Raw genomic sequence first — 22,817 nt, 5'->3', positions numbered from 1 at the left:
ATATAGACTATTTTTACTCTATCCTTCTGACAGTTGTTCACAGCAAAGTAAATAAACAATTCAATAAATAAATAATCATTAATATTGGAACATTTTAAATGTATGGTTAATTATTTTTACTCATGCTATTGACTTGTACTTATAATTTGAAAAAATGTAATGTATTGTAGCGATCACGGAGGTGGTCGCTGCAAGGCATGATGGGAATTCATGTTTTGTTGTTGTTGTTGTTGGTTATTGTTGGGCTTGGTATTGTGTTGATTGTGCTTTTGCTGTGTTTTTGTTCCCCAGTTCAGGGAGTGTTTGTTTCATCTAGTTTATTTTGGTTGCTAGAAAGTTGGGTTGCACCATGAGTGATGGGGGTGTTGTGTGGGGTGTCGTCCGCTCGGAAGTTCCGGTTGTGTTGTTCGTGTTGTCAGAATAAAAGCCTCTGGGTGATCAGCTGGCAATCTAAAAAGAGCAATTCTTCCACGGTGCTCGCCATAGTATGTTCACTTGGTAAATTCAGCCATTTTAATTTATGTTTATTTACTCATTTGTTATGTATTTAAAATTATGTAAATAGATTTAATATTAAATGCTAAGTTTATTCTTGAATGTAGAACTGCAGAAATCTACCTTTTCCATATTTGTTTCTCTTTGCAAAACACTGTCATATGTATAAACATGAGTGTACAGTTGTTTGAGTGTTTTTTTTTGTCTTTCTTCTCTTTTCTGTTTAGCTTTTGTTGTTTTTCTTTTTTTCCGCATTGTGTTGATTGTTTGCAATCAAAGAGAACTGGGGTGGGTTTAGATGTAGTAGGTGGGAGAAAACGTAGCATTCTTCGATTGTACTTTTGTATTCTACTATTCTTCTCTGTCAATAAAAAAATCGAAACCACAAAATGTTGGGTTTTTTTCATCGATTATTTTTTATTAGATTTGTTTATTTCACTGTGTATTGTCAAATTCATTATAAAGTCAATTTTTTTTTTTTTTTTTAAATAGAACTATACATCACTTGTTCTGTGTGTTTTGAATTGTCAAAAAAACCTCAAAACAAACAAACAAACAAACAAAAAGCCTCGTGCAGTACGTCGACGTAACGTCTTGATAACGTGCGTCGTGACGTCGCTGCGTCACAGTTTTCCCTCCTCGTTGACGGAGCTCGCCGGCGGCGCCGATGTTTCTCTGAAAAGTCTTCCCACCGCGGACACTTTTGACTCCCCAGCTCCAGCAGCACGACACGGCGGCGGAACCGGGAACGGCGGATCGCTGTTTCAGGTAAACGCCCGTCGGAGGAGCCGCTTTTCTTCCGGAGCTTTTCTGTTGTTTTGCTAGCGTTCGGGTATCGGTTAGCGGCTAGCTCGCCGGCTAACGTTAGCCCGACGCCCGGGACTCTTCCGCGCCTGTTTACGGCGGTAAGTCGGGTCCATGCAACCAGGAGCAGGAGCCGGGTACCAGTGTGTACCGGGACGGAGGCCTCTCAGCCGTCTTGGCAGGTCTTTTTTTTGGTGTGTGTGTGTCTGGAGGCCCAGTTAACGTGTTGTTTGCCGCGGCAGGGGCGATGCTATCAGGGGTTAGCCGCAGGAGTTTCAAACTGGTCTCGGCTGGCTCGGACTCACTGCGTCACAGGTCCGATCACCGGAAAGCTCTGGATTCAAAAACCGCTGGCAAGTCGGTCAAACCGGGACTGTGACGTGGTGTTGTGGACTCACCGCCGCCGCCCGGTGGGTTGCACGTGGAGCGTGGGGGTCAGGTGAGGCCCCGGTGCGGTGGAACGGTGAAAAGTGAATTCGCAACAATTCGCTCAAGTGTTTAATTTCTCTCAGGACAAGAAGAAATGCTTCTTTTTCCTCCCCCATTGTTTTCTTAATTTCAATAAAACTGTAAGCCTGAATAAGAAATGACAATGGCATTCATATAGTTGTGAATTTTACGTAAAACTATCTCAAGCAGGAGACACACTCAGTCCCAACAGTTCTATTAGATATAGATGCATTATCAATCCCGAGGGAGATGAAAGATTTCGACAGTCCACATTCAATCACACCTTGGAGCAATTTAGTGTCACTGATTGAGCTCGAGTGCATGTTTTTGGACTGTGGCTGGAAACCATAGGAAACCCCCTCACTGGCTGAACATGCAAACTCCACACAGAAAGGCCCTGGGTGGTATTTGAACCCACAAACGTCTGTTTAAAAAAAAAAAAAAAAGATGCAGGACTGGTATTACCATGCTTTAATAACTGGCATGATGTTTTCAGTGAGGAGAACTGACATTTTAGTTTCTGCTCCCCCGAAAACCTCTGTTCGTCAGTCTGTTTGAAGGTTTGCAAAGTATCCAGGGCACAGTGGTACACAGCAATACTTGCAGGCGAGGTCTCGTATGAAATAATGCTACACTAGAAAATCGTTTTGGATTTTTCTTTTAATGGTGGAAACTTCCCGTCTGGTTTGATCGTCTCTGGGAGAAAGACTATGCCGCTCCAGTTGAAAACGCAAACCACCACTTCCTCTTCGTCCAGAGTTTCCTGGCGTGTCTTCCCCCATCATAACACACATTGCTCGGGAGCAGAATTTGCTGGCAGTCTTTTGCGATATGCATGTCGCACCTCTCACCATCACGACAATGAATGTGAGATTATGCAGCAAGACAATGGACAACCTTGTCTCTTTTATTTGAATAACATGGAGTTTGATTTGTTTTCTTGTCTTTTTCTTTGCAGAAGACGCATGCAGTCCTGTTAGCAGGACAAGATGTTCAACAAGTCGTTTGGTACTCCCTTCGGTGGGGGGACGGGGGGCTTCGGCACCTCGTCCACCTTCGGACAACAAAGTAAGTAACTCCACTGGCTGGTGCAGGGCAAAAAGGCTGAATAGTCTCAGGTTTATACATGATGATGATGAAATCAGTGCGATCATGTCAAAACCTGTGAACGTGGTTTGTCAACATGAGCTAGTGCAGTATGGCGAATGTTTAGAATGACTGGGTTATTGTGAGGGCCGTCCGGCAAGTTTCAGAGGTCCTTGAATGCGTCACGTCGTCTGTTTCTACAGACACTGGCTTCGGGACGACGGGCGGCTTTGGGACTTCAGCGTTTGGGACGACGACTAATACCGGAGGACTGTTTGGAACCACACAGAACAAACCTGGTGCGTCAGAACCACACACACACATTCTGACTTCCTCACCGGCGGAGTTTGATGCCAGAGCTGACATGACGACCAGTGCTGTGTAGTAGTGCTGCTCCAGTATGGGAAAAATCCTAATCGCCATTACTTTGGGCAAGACTGAAATCACGATTATGTCTTTGAATTTGGAACAGCATTTCCAGCAGCAACAGATCGCACACATGCTGTAACAACAAAACTACTTCCTCTACAAAATAAAGTTCCCTGCCACCCCACAGTAACTGGGTGAATTATGACCTCAGCTGATCACCACAGTGGGGAGCTTCATTTTGTGGAGAGGCGGGTGTTCCTGGTCGGTAGTATTTTGGTGTTACGCAGTCTGTGTGCTGCGCTCACATGTTGGAGAGAGAAAAGAAAAGTGTTTCTGAGAACGGTGGATTAATGGAGAATAACGTTTGGAGTTCCTTGCCTCCGACTCCCGAGCATCGGCTCTGCAACATAATTGTTTTTCCTGGATTGTATTGATTTTGAGATCACCTGGAGCCAAAGTCGTAATCATGATTAAAATTTGATTAATTGAGCAGCCCTACTGTATAAGGAGGCACCAAGACACATTGTTTCACTTCCGATCCCGATCTGATACCTGGCTGTGGATATCTGCCGATACTGATGTTATTCCGATACCAGAGCTGTTTGCTTAAATATTATTATTAAAATCAGTATTGTTGATTTTATATGAGACAGTAATAAAGTCCTCTCTACAGTAAAGTAATAAATGTAGGAATGTTTGCATGTTTTCTCTCAAAAAACAACTTGAGGTTGGTATAAAGGTCAGAATGAAGCAGTACAAAGTAGACAACAGCTTTGCAAACATCCACGATTCTGTTGCTGATTCTGTTTTGAGCGTAAAACACGTCCAGACAGCAACGTGTTGTCATGAGAAGTTAGGATGTCCACAGTGCTTCTATTCTCGCTGGCTGCAAGCTGTGGGATGGGTTTCCAGACTCATGACTCCACGTCTCATTGAGACCCGCCTCCGTTCAGGAAATCTATTCCACATTTTGCAGCCAGCCAGCAGAGCAGCGGCAGGGATTCCCTTGTGGAGTCATTCCAGCAGAGATTAACGTACAGACGTGGCCTCGTGGACCGGAAATCTCTGCACGTTGGATCGGAAATACCCGATCTGTGTATGACGTTGGTATTGGAACCTGATACCGATACTGGATCAGATCGACCCCATCCCCAGTGCTGTGCATGTTCCTAAACACCAAATGCATTTTTTTACAAAGCAAGTCGGGGTTCTCCACAATTATCTGGACGTTGGCTGAAGTTACAGTAAGTGGGCGGAAGATGTTCTGTAATCTGGATGTTGGCTCTTGAAAGAAACCGATAAACAAACTCTTGACCAGGCAGAGACGCAGAGATGAACCACTCGCTTGCGTACAGCTCTGTGAATGGATTCACTGCTATTCAAGGATTCTAACGTTAATGACGGCTCCAGGTTAATGCTAAAAGGATCCAGCGTGGTTGAGTGCTGCTGTGGGTGGAGCGTGACGGTCAACATGTGGTGTCTCCTCCTGCAGGCGGTCTGTTTGGCTCCAGCACCTTCAGCCAGCCGGCCACGTCCTCCACCACCACGGGCTTCGGTTTCGGCGCGGCCGGCGGCACGTCCACCAGCCTGTTCGGGAGCACGGGGGCGGGCGCCACCGGCGGGCTCTTCTCCCAGCAGAACAACGCCTTCAGCGCCAACAAGCCCGCAGCGTTTGGAAGTGAGGACTCTCGGCCCCCGGCGGAACCGCCCGCTTCCCGTCGGGCCGAACGGCCCGGTTTAAAAGCCAGTGTTCGGACCGCACCATTAAACACCTCCCCCTCCTGTTTCCTCAGGCTTCGGGACCAGCACCAGCAGCGGCGGCTTGTTTGGAGCCACCAACACCACGTCCAACCCCTTCGGCGGCTCCACCTCGCTGTTCGGAGGCTCTGGGTTCTCCGCCACCCAGCAGCCGGGAACCACCGTGAAGTTCAACGTGAGTTTCTTTGGCCTTGGTGGCAGCCATCATGGTTCCTCATTACGTGGAAGGCTAACTGGATGTGTCACAATCTGATGGTTGGACAGTCAGGAAATACTGCCAGTGCGTGAGGAAACATGGTCACATAGTTAAATTAATACACCGGGAGCTTTTCCTTTTTGCATATGTTTATAATGGACAGGGTTTCTTAAAAGCCTGCGATAACTCGGTCTTCAGTTTCTCACCATGATGGAATAAAACATCATTTGTGAATTAAATCCAAGAGAATTATGAGATTTGTATTATTATCGTAAATAATTAGTGTGATTCAAATACATGTTAACACGTGTGGTGTTCCACAGGGAACTTATCTGGGACTACTGAAGTACATTTTACATGAATGACCTCGGTTTTTTTGTGTTTTTCACATTGATGAACATGAGATTTCTTGCTTAAATGTTAAAAAATAGCAGGAAGGTGTTTAAAATGTCTTTGTTTGTTTTTTCTTCTTTTCCCCAGCCCCCGACTGGCAGCGACACTATGGTGAAAGCAGGCGTGACCACAAGCATCAACACCAAGCACCAGTGCATCACGGCCATGAAGGAGTACGAGAACAAGTCCCTGGAGGTCGGTGTGGAGGCGGACGCCGGGGGGGGGGGTGGGCGAGTGGCGTGGCGTCTGACCTCGCTCTGACCTCCTTCTCTCTCCGTCTTCTGTGGCTGCAGGAGCTGAGGCTGGAGGACTACCAGGCGGGCCGGAAGGGACCCACCAACCCCATGGCAGCGGGGACCGGCAGCCTATTCGGGACGGCCCCGTCCAGCACCACCACAGGTCTGTTCGGTTCCTCGGCCCCCAACACCAGCTTCTCCTTCGGCCAGAACAAGAGCACCTTCGGAGCCGGTGAGAAGCTGTTTGATCGGAGCTACGTCAGTGTCGGAGAACATCTTAAGCCGAGGTGTCAGGCATAAGGCCCGCGGGCCAAAACTTGGCCCGCGAGAGGCTCCAATCCAGCACCAACCGGCAAGAAAATAATCACGATTCAAAAGAAAGAAAACACATTTTAAAAAAGATAAAAAGGGGAATTTCTTAAAGTAGTCAGCTCGGCGCCGAGTTTAGACGACAACTGTTTCAAGTGAAAAATGAGCGAGTCACGTTACACGACGACGGCCACTGGAAATGCTCCGAATTTATCTCGGTGGGATTGAGGGGGGAAAACGCGACGTTTTCTGAAACGCTGCCACAGCGCATGCGCACCGTGATCACAGTGACTGTTCTGTAAGTAGATGTACAATGACGGCGCGACTCCCAGTGGACGTCACTCTCATGAACGTTGCAGTGTAAACATGAAAGTTTTCTGAAAGGAAAACACAAAACCGATGTTTTCACTTGGAAATGTTGTGTGAAACGGGCGAGCTCAACTCGGTAGACCGTCACCAGGCTGCCCCTTCCTCCACCAGGGCCTTTTCTCTGGCTGCGAGTTTCATCAGCTTTCATGTTATGCTTATCTACATAATCTGGGATTGAAAACTCAAACTGGAGACTGTGACAGTGACGAGGTCAAAGACTCAATCAGGTGTTTTGTCCATTTTAATTTTTTGCCCCAGAGACGTTTTCCTTTGAATTCGGTGCGATATTCAGTGGTCAAAGCAGGTTTCGAGTGCAAGTAGGCTTTTTTACAACATACCCTTGATGTTTTCACAATTCACTTTCCTGTACGCTGTTCAAACATCTGTAAATACTTTTCTTACCTGATCAAACTATTTGTTTTCTCCACACAGACCTATTGTCTTATTGTCTCGAGTCAGTGTTTGATTTATATATATATCCCCCCTCTCCCTCTGTGCAGCGGCGGCTGGCGGTTTTGGTGCGGCCACCGGCGGTCTCTTCGGCCAGCCGGCCCAACAGCCGGCCGGCAGCCTCTTCAAGCCGTTCAGTCAAACCACCACTACGCAGACCACCGGCTTCTCCTTCGGGAACACCAACACCATGGGACAGACCAACACCAGCAGCATGGTGGGTGTCGAAGATGCTAGAATTCTGCCACCGGGGGCTGTGTTTTTAGCCATTTTGGTGGGGGGGGGGGGGGGTCACTAACGATACAGTTGCTGAAATGCCACATGTGGCTCAAGAAATAAATAGAAATGATTGAATGGGGGGGGAAATATATCTGTTCACGTGTGTGTCTCTCCAGGGTCTGTTTGGAAACACGGCGGCGTCTCAGCCCAGCGGTCTCTTCGGCGCTGCTCAGACCAGCACGGCCTCTGGCTTCGGCGCGGCCTCCGGCCTCTTCGGACCGGCCAACACGGGCTTCGGGAACGTGGGCACGCAGGTGAGACACCGGAAAACAAAGTCACATTTTGAGACCCCATTTTACGAGACGTTCTGGAAAAACGACGCCACTTTATACAATAAACGGCAAAAATGCTGGGAACAGTTGTCGTCGGGAGCCAGACGGAAGCTTTGAGAAACTCTGACAAGTTTCTCCGCCGTATTTTAATGATGAAAGATTTTTTGGTCATAAATAAAGCTGTAAACATTCTCTTCGCTCGGATCAGTGGCTGGAAACGCCTTTTTTACTGCCAACAAAGTCGCATGATGTTACAGCACCTGTGACTGTGCATGCAGAGAACAGTACACTGTAAACATTGGAGCTCCTTTGGTGGCAGAAATGTACTTTTTATTAGAGAAGCGATGTTAAATTCAAGTGTGAAGGCCACAAACCCCATTCACTGTAATGAATGAGGCCTTTTTCTGCCTGTGCAGAAGGACTAGTTGCCTGCACAGTACCAGCGTTTTCCACACGGTGCATTTTCAGAGTCTGTAAGCAAGGTTGTCGTTGTTGTAAACAAACCCCCCCCCCCCCCCCCCCCCCCCCCCCCCTCCACGCAGCCGAGTCTGTTCGGGAACAAGACAGCCGGCTTCGGCACCACCACCACCAGCGCCCCGTCCTTCGGCACCGGCACCGGCCTCTTCGGGAACAAACCCGCCCTCGCACTGGGGACCGGAAACAACACGTCCACCTTCGGTACGTCTTCAGCTGGGAAAGCATGCCGGCAACCACAGGTCCCTTTATATATAATCTGCAGGACAGACGCGTCTTTAACACTTTATTACGTTATTTGAATTATCTTCAAAGGTCATTAGATTTACTTTCTTGGACGTCTTTGGTAGATTTTTGGCCATTTTTGTATTTTTAGTCATTTTAACCATGATGGCTGTTGAAGAATTTAGTTTTCTACAATAAGTTTTCTGTGTTTGGCTTTTTTCTTCTTCTTCTTTTTTTTGCCATTTTAGTAAAATTACCAATTTACCTTTTCCAAACCATATTTAGCCACTTGGCAGCTTTAGCTGCTTCAGGAACCTGGCAGCTTTAGTCATGTAGCAAATGTATCAGTTTCATACATTTTGCCCCTTTAGCTGGTAGTGTTTCTTTTTTTATTTTGACTAAAGAGCCACATGAGGACTCGGCACTCCAGTTAGCCGTTTACCATGCTAACTGAGCATTCAGCCATGAATAAAAGAAAATCATTGATCAGTTTAGTTTTTTTTTTCTTTGTTTGAAACTACAGAAGTTTGCACCCTGGAACTTTTTTTAATGTGTGTGTGTTTTTTTTTTTTAACTTGTGTTTGGAGGTTTTGGAGCGAGCACGGCTGCTGGAAACCTGTTTGGAAACAAGTCCACCACTGGAGGCCTGGGCACCGGACTGGGAACCAGCTTCGGTGCCGGTAACGCTTCCAATTTTGAAAAAAAAAAAAAAATCTCACTGCTGAGAACTTTAGGGCTCATCTGAGAGAGGCATGCGTCGGTCTCAATGCCTTGTGTGTCTGCGTGCGCAGCGGTGGGACCCGGGCAGACGTTGTTCGGGAACACCCAGAACAAGCTGGGCACCACTCTGGGAACCATGGGGACGTTCGGCGCCTCGGGATTCAGCGGCGGCACGAGCACTCTGGGCTTCGGCGCCCCGCAGCAGCCCGTCGGTGAGCGGCCGAGCGTCTCCCGAAGTTGTTGCGCACTTATTGGAAGCTTTTCCCTTGCGTCGCCTAACCTTTTCCTGTCTCCCCCCCCCCCCCCCCCCCTCGCAGCGCTCGCCGACCCCAGCGCGGCGGCGGCCCAGCAGGCCGTGCTGCAGCAGCAACTCAGCGTCCTGGCGTACTCCCCGTACGGAGACTCGCCGCTCTTCAGGAACCCGCTGTCGGACCCCAAGAAGAAGGAAGAGGTGGGTCGAGCGTCGAGGAGCAGAACCTGTCGGGGGCGGGGGGGGGGGGGGGGGGCAGTAATTCAGTGTTTTTCAACCACTGTGTTCCGCGAGATATAGTCAGGTGTGCCTGACAAAAAACATTTGTGTGCAGATGTATAAATACTGTGGCGAGCGCCGCGGAAGAATTGCTCTGAGTCGAGGTTCTATTCTGCCAGCTGATCACCAGAGGCTTTTATTTTGACATGAACATACGCAACCGGAACTACATAACACATTTCTCACTCATGGTTGCACACCAACATCCAACAAACCAAACCAAACTAGACGAAATAATTAACTATCTGAACCGAGGAACAAAAACACAACACAAGCACAAATCAACACACACAACAACCCCAACAATAACTCTCAATAACCTCCGGCAACACATAATCTGAACTCCCATCATGCCCTGCAGCGACCAACTCCGTGATGCTACAATACTCTTCACCACTAGATGGCAGCACAGAACGTTGCTGGTGAAATGAAACTTAACAGAGTCAGTCTGGTTAATCTCCACCTCCTGCTCCCATCTTGTATCAAAGTACTGTGTCAGTGACAGTGATGGAGAAGTTTTTGAAAAGGAAGAATGTTACCAGGATATCAGCTCTGTGTTCATCCATCAGGTCCAGGTTTCACACTGAGGGAGTACAAATTAAAAAAAGAAATTGGGAAATACTTTTTTCTGTATTTATTTGATTCCTGTTGATAAAGCATTGATGAGAATGACTTTATATTGTTAATAGAGGCTACAGAGGTTCACATTTTAACATTTCCGGGTGGTGGTGTGCCTCCAGATTTTTCCAAACAAAAAAGTGTGCCTTGGCTCAAAAAAGGTTGAAAAACACTGCAGTAATGAACCGCGAGGACCTACCCGCTCGGGTTTCTCACGTACCGTCTGCTCCGACAGCGTCTGAAGCCGACCAACCCCACGGCCCAGAAGGCTCTGACCACGCCCGCCCACTACAAGCTGACGCCGCGGCCCGCCACCAGAGTGCGGCCCAAAGCGCTCACGTCCTCGGGGTCGTCCAAGTCGCAGCTCTTCGATGGCCTGGACGACGACGAGCCCTCGCTCACCAACGGCGCCTTCGTGCCCAGGTACCCCTTCTCGTTGCCACGGCGTCCCCGGGAGATCTGCGTGTAATACTGATGGTGTGTGTGTGTGTGTGTTCGTGCAGGAAAAGCATCAAGAAGCTGGTGTTGAAGAACCTGAACAGCAGTCAGTACAACAGCTCGCTGAACAAAGACGCCAACGAGCTGTCCTCCCCCCCCGAGTATCCACACAACGGACACAGGTTAGCGTCCCAACACCTGCCACGGAACCTCGGTTTGACGCTCTCGCCCACCCAAATGCAGAAAGCCGACCGTCTGCTCCTTCGTCCCCCCGCAGCCACGTGGACGAGGACGAGGACCAGAAGGAGGCGGCGCGATCCGGCAGCCGAGCGGACGACGACCCCGAGGTCACCCACTTCTACGTCAACCCCATCGCCAAGCCCATCCCTCAGGGCCGCGGCCACCCCAGTCTGCACGACACCATCAGTGACCTCAACATGCACAAACAGTCCCGCATCGGCCTGGAGGTCAGCGAACGCATCACGGGGGCATTTATGGGATGTCGGGAGTAAACGGGTTGCGGGTCGCTTGTGACATCGGGTCCGGTTCCGCTCCTCAGGACTCGGTACGGGCGGGTCAGGGCTGCAGCAGCGGGTCCATTTAATTTGATTATTAGAAGTGTTGGCAACGGGTTTCGCTATCCATTCGTTGTGTCGCGCAATTTACATGTCACTCGGCCGGCACTCGCTCTCTCGGTAACATCTAAGTGCTCCGGTGAGGGGAGGCGTCACGGAAGCTGACTGGCGCTCCAACACGCAAGTTGCGGCACGGCATTTGAGCTAACCGGCTAGCGGCCGGCGCGTGCTCCGGCCGCTAGCCGCTGGATGTGGGGAGACAAACCACTTACCTATCCGTACCGCTTTACCTTACTGCTCCGTACCGCTTTACCTTACTGCTCCGTTGGTTCATTCAATATCGACTGGTTCTAAAATGTGATTTATTTTTTTTGTTAACAGATTCATCGATTAATCGAAAAAAAATAATAATGGATTATTCAAATAATCAATTGCAGCCCTAGTTAGGGTTAACCTGCACATATTACTATCCGGATACAACAACCAGATATTTGAAATTTTTTGAAATCTCATAATCGTTGGCTTACTTTCTGAAAATATCTATTTTGATTTGAACTGAAACACGGGACTTGGAATCATTCCTTTTATAAATGAACGGATTTTGAACGTGGGCAGAGTAAGAGTTGCCGTTGCATTGTGGGAATCACTTCCGTGTCCCGTTTGTCTCCTCAGCTGAGTGGCGACGACGTGTCCGCGTCTGTGGGCGAGGAGTCTCTGCAGGAGGAGCGTGAGGACGAGGAGGACGAGGACGAGCAGCAGGAGTCCCAGCATGCACCTCACCCTGCAGGTAACGCACACACCTGTGACTCCTGACCCTGCGGCACAGGCCACAACTCTTAATTCAGCTTTGCTCCTTTAGTCCTCCCATCAAAAATCCTCAGACGCTTCAAGTGAAAACGCATCATTTGTGAGTTTTCGCTTCAGAAAAGTTGCATATTTTTATGGCCGCGTTCTGAAAACGACCAAATCCCAGGAGAATATGGGCTGGGAATCTTGACTTTATCGTTGTTGGCGTCCATCGACTCGTACACGTGCATGAGAACTTCTTCCTATGGCCTTGGTGTGCATGCGCAATAACAGTATTTCAGAAAAATTGTTTACCCCAGCTTTGACACGATGACTGCGTCGGATGGCGTTTTTCGAAACAAACGTGTTTTGCATTTTTACTTAAAGACTTTGTTCTATAAACAAGCCCTGAAAACAAAACACTTCTATTTCAGTAGACAAGAATATATTTCCAAATAATACAATTGTCAGGGTTCTGATGAGAACTCTAGTGGTCCCAGCATTGCTCCCTGTGGATCTCCTCAATTGTATCAATGCATGTGACAGGAAGTCCCCTCAACTCCACGTACACTTCACTGAAATATCATACAGTGTTGTTTTTACGCACAAATAGACTGAGTGGGTTACTCTGGAGTAGAAGATGGAGTAATGCATTCCTCCCAAGTAATCTCCAGTGTAACTCTGGAAGGATGGCTGCAGTTTATTTGATGAAGTGCTCTGAGTTCAGTATCTTCCATTAGAGGTATTAAAAGCAGTACCACGGCATGTGTTGTGTGTGTTTCAGGCATCGTTCTGAGCCGTCTGGGCTACTACACCATCCCGTCCATGGAGGATCTGGCTGAGATGGTGGATGTGCAGGGCGACTGTGTGGTGGAGAACTTCACTGTGGGGAGGAAAGGTAAGAACCGTGCAGCTCGAGGTCTGGGGACTTTTTAAATCCGCTACTGCTGCTTTGTCTTTTGTCTTTTTTTGTCTTAAAGTCCTAGTGAAATGTAAAACACTACTTTGCAAAAAACGATAGTTGGGGTACTACTTCTAAGGTTCCTCCGACTCTGCCCCACCACTGCTGTCGCATAACAAAGTTATTTGAATTTTGAATCTCCAGCCGAGGAAGTCGGGGGAATCCTTCTTCGTGAGCGTGACGTCAAGAGTTGTGCAGATCTCCATCTGTTGTGTTTATATCGGCTTGTTTCCCTCTTAAATATCCAAGTTTTAACAGTGTTTTGAAGTTATAGTCGGCGTTTTATGAGCCTTGATGAAAGATTGAGCCTGGAAGAGACCAAGAGAGGAGAAAAGGAGCACAGGCGGCGGGAGCGGCTAGCCGCTAGCTTGCGCGGCTAGTAGACAATCAAGTAATCCCTGGACTCGTCTTCAGTGATTCCACGTAGTCGGAAAAGCGCTTCGACATGATCCAGGAAGTCATTCTGCCAAAAGTCAGGAGCCTCAAAGGTGAAAACTGCTGAGGCGAGGACGAATGGAGGACGAAGCGTCTTCTTCTTCCTCAAACATGTTCCAGACGGGGTCACCGATGGCAGAACGACCTTCTGTGTCTTCTTCATCAATCACTGGGTTTGAGATGATGATGATGAAATATGGTTAAATTCAGCCTCTTCGTCGTCAAAACTCTGATCCTCCATAACGTAAACACAACTTGGGCGTGTGCACAACCAGTGACATCACTCTATTATTGTCAGAAGCTCCGCCCAGCAGCCAAAATACCCTGTTTATCGGATATTTTCTGGCAGATTGCCGTGTTTTAACATTTTACCCTTGGACCAGTTGGCATAAAAAATGTCCCTAGAAGCGACAGCCAGAGTGTTTTGGAGGTGGAACTTTCATTTCACTAGAACTGTAATGCTCCGCTCTGATTGACCCTGGCAGGTTACGGCTCGGTCTTCTTCCCCGGCGAGGTGAACGTGACGGGACTCCACCTTGATGACATCGTCCACTTCAGACGCAAAGAGGTCATCGTCTACCCAGACGACAAGAACAAGCCACCGGAGGGGGAGGGGCTTAACCGGTGAGCGCAACCGTCAACTCCAAACCTGCACACTATCAATCTTTTTTAGTTTTTCTTCTCCTTTGATCGATGGCTCCTTTTTTTGTGTGTGTGTGTGTGTGTCGTCAGGCGTGCGGAGGTGACTCTAGACGGCGTGTGGCCCAACGACAAGACCAGCTGCACGCAGATCCGCAGCCCCGAGCGACTCTTCGACATGAACTTCGAGGGCCGGCTGGAGAGAGCGTCGTGGAAACAGGGCACCCGCTTCCTGGAGTACCGCCCTGAGACCGGATCCTGGGTCTTCGAGGTCCGTTCAGACCTCCCCTCCTTTTTAGTTTTTTTGATTTTCAGTATCCAGTTTGATTTTATTTAGAACCTGTTAGTAGTTGACATCAACGTGATGTCACTATCGGCTGTGACTGACCCCCCTTCCCCCTCCCCCTCCTCCTCAGGTGGCTCACTTCTCCAAGTACGGCCTCCAGGACTCTGACGAGGACGAGGACGTCCCTCTGAAGGTGGACGCCAAGAAGCTGAAGACGTCTGTGCCGGCATGCAGACCCCCTCAGCAGCAGCAGGTGGCGCCGCAGGCTCAGGTAGAGCAGCCTGCGCCCATCCACACCCTTCATCCTCCTCTTCCTCACTGACACGGCTGTGTGTGTGTGTGTGTGTGTGTGTGTGTGTGTGTGTGTGCGTGTGTGTGTCGCAGAGCTGATGTAGTCTTTGTTTTAAGGACATTTTTATATACATATAGAACAGGAGTTATTTGATATTCAGCTGCCCCCGCAGCACTGCAGGTCACCAGTAGGGGGCAGGATGCCAGAGTTTTTTGAAACGGGCTTTTCTTGCTGGAACTTTTTCTCAGTGACCAAATGAAGAAACGTTGGTTCTGTGAACTGTCAACATATTCAGTCTGATTTCCCCAAGTTTAAATGCTCATTTGCAGCCCCTCTGGTCGCCCCACAAAAACTTCTGTACATGTCAAACTGATTATCCTTTTTTAAAATCTTATTTTTAACTCCTGTGCATACCAGAGTTCTTTTCAAATACCCTTCACTCTTGCTCAATGCTACGTGTTTAGCATTGAGCTGATATGAAGATTTGCATTTCTCGGTGGGTGAATTCTTTGTTCAAAGTTTGCTCTTATCTAGTTTTTAAACTGAACCATTGCTAACGCTGCTTCACGAAATAAACAATAAATACCAGAGTCTCATATTAAATGTCTTCATTTCTATAAACCCCTACAGTCACCTTCATTTGATTTAGTCAATGTTTTTTATAATTTAACAACAAAGTTTTAATTCAGTCTCACAATGGCTTTGTTTTTCAAAAATCATCAGTTTATTTTAAATATTCTGACAAATTACTTGCATCAGAGCCAATTTTGAGGATTCCAAACTCCTTTTCAACAGTATTCAAAAGATGGAACAAATTACAACATAATCTGCAGAAGTTGTGGACCCAGAACTGAACCCTGAGGTACTCCACTGTGAATCATGACTCGGCATTATCAGTCTGCACACAATGCTAATGATCAAGCCGTGCTGTGAACGGTTTCAATAATAAACATGCCCTATTTTGTATATATGCATATATTGTAAAATATCCAGAGGCACATTGTAACCACATGATTTTTAACATTGTATTGTTGCGATGCTAATAAAACACGGGATTTGTACGAGAGAAATCTGGAACCAATAATGTACCAACTGCCAACATTGTAATGAAATAAAGTTACATTATGGAAGTAGAGTTACAAAGAAATATCTGAATTTTGTAGCAGAATAAAACATTTTTTTTAATTAAAACTTTTTTTTGTGCATTTGTTTGTCTGATTTTGTTGATTGGTTTTATAAATTCATGTCAGGAGTTCTAAACGTTAGAGCAACGACCTGGACTGACGTAATTGCAACTTTTCTGGCCCCCTGAATCATTGTGCAACAAACGTGACAAATTCATTTAAATTTTGCAAAAAAAAAAAAACAAGAACTGAAAATCTTCATGTTCTTAGAGCTGCTTAAACAAGAAGTCACGTGAGAGTCAAATTTGACTCCTTTTTGTGTTTTAAAGGGAAAACCTGGTGTTGGTAACCATGACAACAGGGGGAAAGGGCTCATTTTAGTACCACTCCATCATTGTAAGGGAATGATGTGACTTTGCTTCGCATGTTCCAACATTGAGCTCTGTAAACCAATCAGAGGAAAGCTCTCGGTGAGCAGGAAGTGCCGCCGTAAACTCCTTTTGAGCAAAAAAACAAACCTATACATGTATATACACGTACACGTTTCTTTCCATTTGTCTCCAGTCGGTCATCATCGACACGCCCGGCGGCAGCATGGCGGAGCTGGACAGCGACATGGCCGACATCACCCAGAGCTGCCTGGCCGAGATCCTGCCGTCCGGCGAGGAGGACTGCAGCGAAGTGTTGGAAACGATGCCCGGCGGCTCCTTCTCGGCGGAACACGAAGGCATTTCCACCGCCGGCCACATGGCGTCCTCGCTGGGGATCAACCCGCACGCCCTGCAGGTTACTGTTTTCATTTATTCTTGGTTAAATTCAGACTCGCTGAATTCAGCTCATTGTGAATTAACCCGAGAGCTTTGGACTGAAATCTTGACTAAAACTTTAAAGTCCGAGTGAAATGTAAAACACTACTTTGCAAAAAACGATAGTTGGGGTTCTACTTCTAAGGTTCCTCCGACTCTGCCCCACCACTGTTGTCGCATAACAAAGTTATTTGAATTTTGAATCTCCAGCCGAGGAAGTCGGGGGAATCCTTCTTCGTGAGCGTGACGTCAAGAGTTGTGCAGATCTCCATCTGTTGTGTTTATATCGGCTTGTTTCCTCTTAAATATCAAAGTTTTAACAGTGTTTTGAAGTTATAGTCGGCGTTTTATGAGCCTTGATGAAAGATTGAGCCTGGAAGAGACCGAGAGAGGAGAAAAGGAGCACAGGCGGCGGGAGCGGCTAGCCGCTAGCTTGCGCGGCTAGTGGCTAGCGGGAGCTGCTAGCTCGTACAGCTAGCGGCTAGCGGGAACTGCTAGCTCGCGCGGCTAGCGGCTGTAGACGATCAAGTAATACCTGGACTCATCTTCGGTGATTCCGCAGTCAGAAAAGCGCTTCGACATGATCCAGGAAGTCGTTCTGCCAAAAGTCAGAACTCAAAGCCTCAAAGGTGAAAACTGCTGAGGCTGCTGAGGAGACGAGGACGAATGGAGGACGAAGCGTCTTCTGCTTCCTCAAACATGTTCCAGACGGGGTCACCGATGGCAGAACGACCTTCTGGGTCTTCTTCATCAATCACTGGGTTTGAAATGATGATGATGATGAAATATGGTTAAATTCAGCCTCTTCGTGGTCAAAACTCTGATCCTCCATAACGTAAACACAACTTGGGCGTGTGCACAACCAGTGATGTCACTCTGTTATTGTCAGAAGCTCCGCCCAGCAGCCAAAATACCCTGTTTGTTTGGATATTTTCTCACAGATTGCCGCGTTTTAACATTTTACCATTCAGCCAGTTGGCATAAAAAATGTCCCTAGAAGCGACAGCCAGAGTGTTTTGGAGGTCGAATTTTCATTTCACTAGGACTTTAATATGACAACTAGTAGAAGAACACTTACTGTAAGTGTATTTTATAGGCGGTACTATCATAAAAAGTAATGCTCAGGAATCAGTATTCCTGGTAAGTGCGACACACTTGCAGATAGTTGGACTCGTATTGGTATTTCTTTAAGAAAGCTGGACTGTGTCCGATGATATAAAAAAAAAAAAAAAGTGCCGATGTTTAGAGCAGAATGGCTGCAGGTTGTGTTTTTTTTAATCAAAGCCATTGATTCCAGATCATGAAGGCGTCTCTGTTTGCGGAGGAGGACGACGATGGCGACGTGTTTGCGGACCAGACGAAGATGTCGGTGGACGTGTCGTCCCCCCGCCTCGTCCTGCCGGCCAGACCCTCTGGTACGTGGAGCTCCGGTCCGTGTGAGGCTCGTCTGTGGAAACGTGGAGGAGTGAATGAACCCCTCTCTCTCTCTCTCTCTGCAGTCGGTGGTCTCCTTCAGGCTCGCTTTACCTCCAGCCTCCTCCCTCATCTGTCGGACTCCCCCGCCGTCGCCCTCCCCGCTTCTCGCGGCTCTCCCGCGGCGTTTGAGCCCTCGCGCCCCGCCCAGCGGGCGAGGCCCGCCTCTGGCCCCTCCTTCCTGCTGCCGCCGCAAGCTTCGGAGCCTCCCATCAGGACAGTGGGGGTCCGGCGACTGGGGGGGCCCGTGCCCCTCAAGGAATCCATCACCCAGGGGAAGGTGGGTACTGAGGGGGAGAGAGGAGCACGGTGGGGGGAAATAAAGCCTTTTAAAGGACACACACAAGTTATTGAAATGTGGCAGTGCCATTAAAGAACTGATTTTGAATGTGGCTACGTCACAATGTGAGAATGTTGTTCAAAGAAGAAAAAAAGTAAAGGTTTGTATTGTTCTCGCTGTGGTAGAGGACTTCAATACAAGAACTCGTACACCTCCCATTTTTGTGTTTCCATTCCAGAGAGGTTTTGCGTTTACACAGCAACGCTTTGAAAACGTTCACAAGAAAAACAGTGGAAACGCTGAAGTGGCGATAGCGAGCGTGCTCAGCCACGCGTTGGCGCTATTGGTTGTTTTTGTTGATTCCCGCCTAGTCTGCCGTGACGCCACAGGTTTCCGTTAGACGAGGTGAAGGTGTGCTGACCCGGCAGGTGTCTCCCGTTGCAGGGCGGCCTGCTGATGGACACCGGCCTGTTTGCCGTGCGCTCCTTCAGGGTGGGCTGGGGTCCCGGCTGGACGCTGGCGCACTGCGGCCGTCCACTCAGCTCAGCCACGCCCACAAGGCAACAGGAAGCCTGCGCCAAAGCCGACTTCAGCTTCCTGCCCAAACCCACCCGGAACAAACCGTAAGTGTGTGTTTGTTTGTTTGTTTCGTAGCCATGATGAAGGTAAATGTGTGATTTAAGTAATTCCACGTTTTTTTTGTTTTCTTCCTCTGCTGTTCAGACTAGCCGAGAGCCCCTACAAGGTGGTGCTGGAGCAACTGGAGGCTCTGGAGCCTCCGGGAGCGAAGGCCAGCCAGGACGACGACGAGGAGGAGGAGGAGGAGGAGGAACGGGCGGTGCTGCAGCGCCCCCTGGAGATCTGCCTGAAGCACAGCACGGTCAGCACACCGGACGGCTCCGCCTGCCCCCTGGTGCGGCCGCAGCCCGGCGTGGCGGCGCTGCACGAGTACGCCGAGTGGATCTGCGAGCTGAAGGAGCAGCAGGGCGACTCCGACCGTGAGAAAACCCCCACGCTTTAAAATACGCTTCCCTATTTCACAGAGGATGAAAAAGTGCCCAGCACCGAGTCCGCAAAGAACCGCGCTGAGAAACTCCAGAGTGTTTGGCTCTCGGTGGAAACGGCTCTGCTCCTCCTTTTCGCTCCCGCAGCCGCGCTGAGTCACTGGGCCGAGGTGTGGACGCTGTGCGAGGCCCTGTGGGGCCGGCTGGGTCCCCCGGGCCACCCGGAGCCGGGCACCGAGGCCTCGGCCGGCGACTACGAGCAGCAGCTGGACAGGAGGCGGAGCTTCTCGGCGTGGCTGTCGCGCGGCGCCACCGGCAGGGTGGAGGAGGAGGTGGCCCTGGCGGGGAAAGGCTGCCACACGCAGGCAATCTTCAGCTACCTGACGGGGAACCGCATCAGCGAGGCGTGCCGCGTGGCACAGAAGGAGGGTGAGGTGGCGGCTTAACCTGCTGACCTTTAAACCCCCCCCCCCCCCCCCCCCCCCCCCCCCCCCCGGGGCCTCTTTTTAACTTCACCGATTCCATTCCATTGTGTTCAGGGGACCACCGGCTGTCCCTGCTGCTGTCTCAGGCCGCCGGCTCCCAGTTCAGCCGGGACCTTCTGGCCCTGCAGCTGGCCGACTGGAACCGCATGCAGACCGACTGCTACCTGGCCGAGGAGCGGCTGCGCATCTTCACGCTGCTCGCAGGGAAAGCGGTGAGACGCGTTGGCGCCCAGAAACCGCCTTCGGGAAGCGCCGAACACGCGGCGCTGACCGGCATTTCCTGTCCCGCAGGTGTGGCAGTCCTCCGACTCGGTGGTGAACGTGTGCTCGGGGCTGGACTGGAAGCGCTGCGTGGCCGTCCACCTCTGGTTCATGCTGCCCCCCACGGCCTCCGTGGCCGACGCGCTGGCCAGATACGAAGCCGCCTTCCAGGTGAGCCGCCGCCGCCGCCGCCTGCCTGCCGCGTCATCAGTGGAGGAACTGGTGACTCGCTGACCAGTCTGTCTGTGTCGCGCAGGGCTCATGTGAGGGTGGGAAGTACGCCTGCCCCCCGCTGCCCCCCTACCTGGAGGAGGAGGACGAGAAGGAGGAGGAGGAGGAGGAGGCGTGTAAGCGGCCGCTGTACGACCTGTGCTTCCACCTGCTCAAACTCTACAGTGACAGGTGAGGCCCACCCCCCCCCTCTCCACGCTCTGCATGTGTGTGTGACGTGCCCCCCTGACCGCGCCCCCCCCCCCCCCCCCCCAGACACTACAGCCTGCAGCAGCTGCTGGACCCCCTGACTGTCACCTGGCGGCGGCTGGACTACCGCCTCAGCTGGCACCTGTGGGGCGTCCTGCAGGCGCTGCACTACCAGCACCTGAGCACCTCCAGGCAGGGACTCCTGCACGCCAGCTACGCCTCTCAGCTGGAGAGCGCCGGACTGTGGCACCTGGCGGTGCTCATCCTGCTGCACATCCCCGACAACAGGTACACACACACACACACACACACACACACACAGCTGCCTTGGTCGTCGTCTGAGTTGTCGTCCCCCCCTCCCCCGCCGTGGTTTCCAGCCAGCGGGAGCGAGCGGTGCGGGAGGTGCTCACCCTCCACGTGTCGCTGTGCGAGTCGGACGAGTCCCTGAGGAGGGAGCGCTTCCTGGTGGAGCAGCTGCTCCTCCCGCAGCGCTGGATCCACGAGGCCAAAGCCACGCGGGCCCGCCGCGACGCACAGCGCCACCAGCAGGCGCTGCACCTGTACAAGGCCGGACACTGGAACCAGTGCCACCGTCTGATCATCCGGCACCTGGCTTCAGGTGACGACCCCGGACCAGCCCGAGGAGGCGCCTCGGTGCCCGCACATGCACCTGACCCTGCGTTTTGGGTTGTTTTTTTTCTCTCTTCCAGACTGCATCGTCAACGACAACCACGACTACCTGCTGGAGTTCCTGCAGGGCCTGTCGGCCCCCGAACACAGCGCCACCATCCAGGACTGGGACACAGCCGGGAGGGTCTACCTGGACTACATCCGGGTCATCAAGACTCTGCAGGACATCCAGCAGGTTGTGTGTGTGTGTGTGTGCGCTGTGTGTGCTGTGTGTGCTGTGTGTGTGCACACCTTTATCCGAGCGTCCTGCTTTGTTCGTGTGTGCATCAGACAGAGAACGCCGGATACGAGCTGGAGCGTCTCCATGGCGACGTGACGTCTCTGTGCAGCCGGATCGAGTTACTCCCCTGCAGCACGGCCAGAGACCGCCTCGCCCAATCAGGTGAGAGCGCCGAGCGAAGACTAATTTGACGAGCCCCGGCGGATCATGCACAGCTCCCACGCCTCCGGCCCAAACGCCTCGAATGTGACCGACGGCTTCGGGATCCACTCGCGCCGGCCGCGAGCCGCTCTGACTCTCCTTGTCGTTGCAGAGATGGCGAAGCGGGTGGCCAACATCCTGCGAGCCGTGCTCAGCTTGCAGCACAGCGACGCGGCGTCCGACTCGCTCGGCGTCCCGCTGGCTCAGCTGGCGCCGCACATCAGCCGCCTGCCGATGCCCGAGGACTACGCGCTGGAGGAGCTGCGCGGCCTCACGCAGGCGTACCTGCGGCAGCTCGTCGTCAGCCAATGAGAGCGCGCCGGCGTTGACCCGCCGACACGCGGTCAAGACTCTGAGAGGAGAGCGGACTTTTTACAGCAACAGGGAACTCTGACCTCGCAGGCTTCAAACCTTCTTTTTAAAACACAAGTTTAGAGCGTAAAACTGCGCGGATTATTGGCACTCAAAGCTAACGACGGCCATTTTCAGTATCGACGACTTTGTGGACCTTCAGCTCGTTGAGAAATTCCCGGTTTTGGGAGAAACTTTATCACAAAGAACCCGAGGGAGAAGTAGGCATCAGCAGAAGCATCATTAGTGAAAATTACTCTTAAATTCAACCCAATTTGTTGAAGGAAAGAACAACAATGAGACCATGAGATAAATTGACTACATTTGAGGGAAAAGGAAAAACTACTCATTTACAGTCATGTGCTTTCTTTCCTTTATCTATAATCTAAAGATCTAATGGTGAAGTCGCCTCACAAGCTGACTGGCCAACCAGCTTCATGATCTCACCTTCTACCACAAGGGGGTGCAGTGGGGTTACTGCGGATGAAGTTTGCTCTCGGTTGAATAAAGAAAAAAGAACTATTATTGAGACTTGTAAATATAACTTGATTCTGAAAATTGCTGAGAAACCAACTTGGTGTCACGGCTTCCTACTGCCACCTAGTGAGCTCCGGTGGGATCATCTCAGACTCGCGTGCTACAAATTTAAGGTGGAAGTTGCACAAGAATAGTCCCCTGTGGAACGCCTCATTTTGAAATCGATTCTCGGTAAGAGAAATCGTTTAGGTTGAACGTCTCACAGCTGACTGTGGTCCCGATGGTCCCAGAATCGATCCCTGTGGGACGCCAACATTGTCCAAATGTTTGTCACATTCAGAAGGATGAGTGGGTTAGTGGGGGGGGGGGGTGTATAGCAGGTATAATCAGTGGATGGTTGTCAGATACAGTGAGCGGTCCTGGTGAACAAGCTGCTTTCCACTTCATTTGCTCTCGAACATGTCGTGCTGACAGGCGACCAGCAGCTTCAGACTCCCCACAGGGTGGAAAAGTGTCTATTTTTGTAGATCTGATGTTTTTCTGTGAGTCAGAGGTGTGCCTGTAAACAATGTCAACGATTC

The 22,817-nt window shown here is 50.3% G+C and overlaps 1 protein-coding gene across 3 annotated transcripts; it reads left to right on the top strand.

Annotated features, from left to right (window-relative positions):
• Positions 1–1,131: 1,131 nt before the first annotated feature.
• Positions 1,132–22,278, top strand: nup98 (nucleoporin 98 and 96 precursor). Of its 3 annotated transcripts, none has more exons than XM_080509292.1 (35): positions 1,132–1,263; positions 2,708–2,817; positions 3,039–3,134; positions 4,697–4,882; positions 4,998–5,137; positions 5,639–5,746; positions 5,845–5,950; positions 6,966–7,132; positions 7,311–7,448; positions 8,009–8,144; positions 8,753–8,845; positions 8,957–9,097; positions 9,203–9,336; positions 10,268–10,455; positions 10,536–10,652; positions 10,748–10,937; positions 11,718–11,832; positions 12,616–12,729; positions 13,713–13,851; positions 13,960–14,137; positions 14,283–14,423; positions 16,133–16,354; positions 17,672–17,789; positions 17,874–18,127; positions 18,572–18,750; positions 18,851–19,125; positions 19,279–19,560; positions 19,671–19,828; positions 19,908–20,048; positions 20,134–20,279; positions 20,364–20,585; positions 20,675–20,916; positions 21,008–21,162; positions 21,258–21,369; positions 21,521–22,278. In XM_080509292.1, exons 2-35 carry the CDS (start codon positions 2,739–2,741, stop codon positions 21,718–21,720), a joined length of 5,412 nt encoding a protein of 1,803 aa, XP_080365418.1. In that variant the 5' UTR covers positions 1,132–1,263; positions 2,708–2,738; the 3' UTR covers positions 21,721–22,278. The 3 variants fall into 3 exon arrangements, with proteins under 3 accessions (XP_080365418.1, XP_080365417.1, XP_080365416.1); XM_080509291.1 differs by having other exon boundaries at positions 5,845–6,019; positions 8,753–8,839; XM_080509290.1 differs by having other exon boundaries at positions 5,845–6,019.
• Positions 22,279–22,817: the final 539 nt, after the last annotated feature.

Source organism: Blennius ocellaris, assembly GCF_963422515.1.
Source record: "Blennius ocellaris genome assembly, chromosome: 14".
Lineage (NCBI taxonomy): Eukaryota > Metazoa > Chordata > Actinopteri > Blenniiformes > Blenniidae > Blennius > Blennius ocellaris.
Note: the sequence above shows the minus strand (reverse complement) of the source record. Positions and strands in the feature narration are given on the sequence as shown.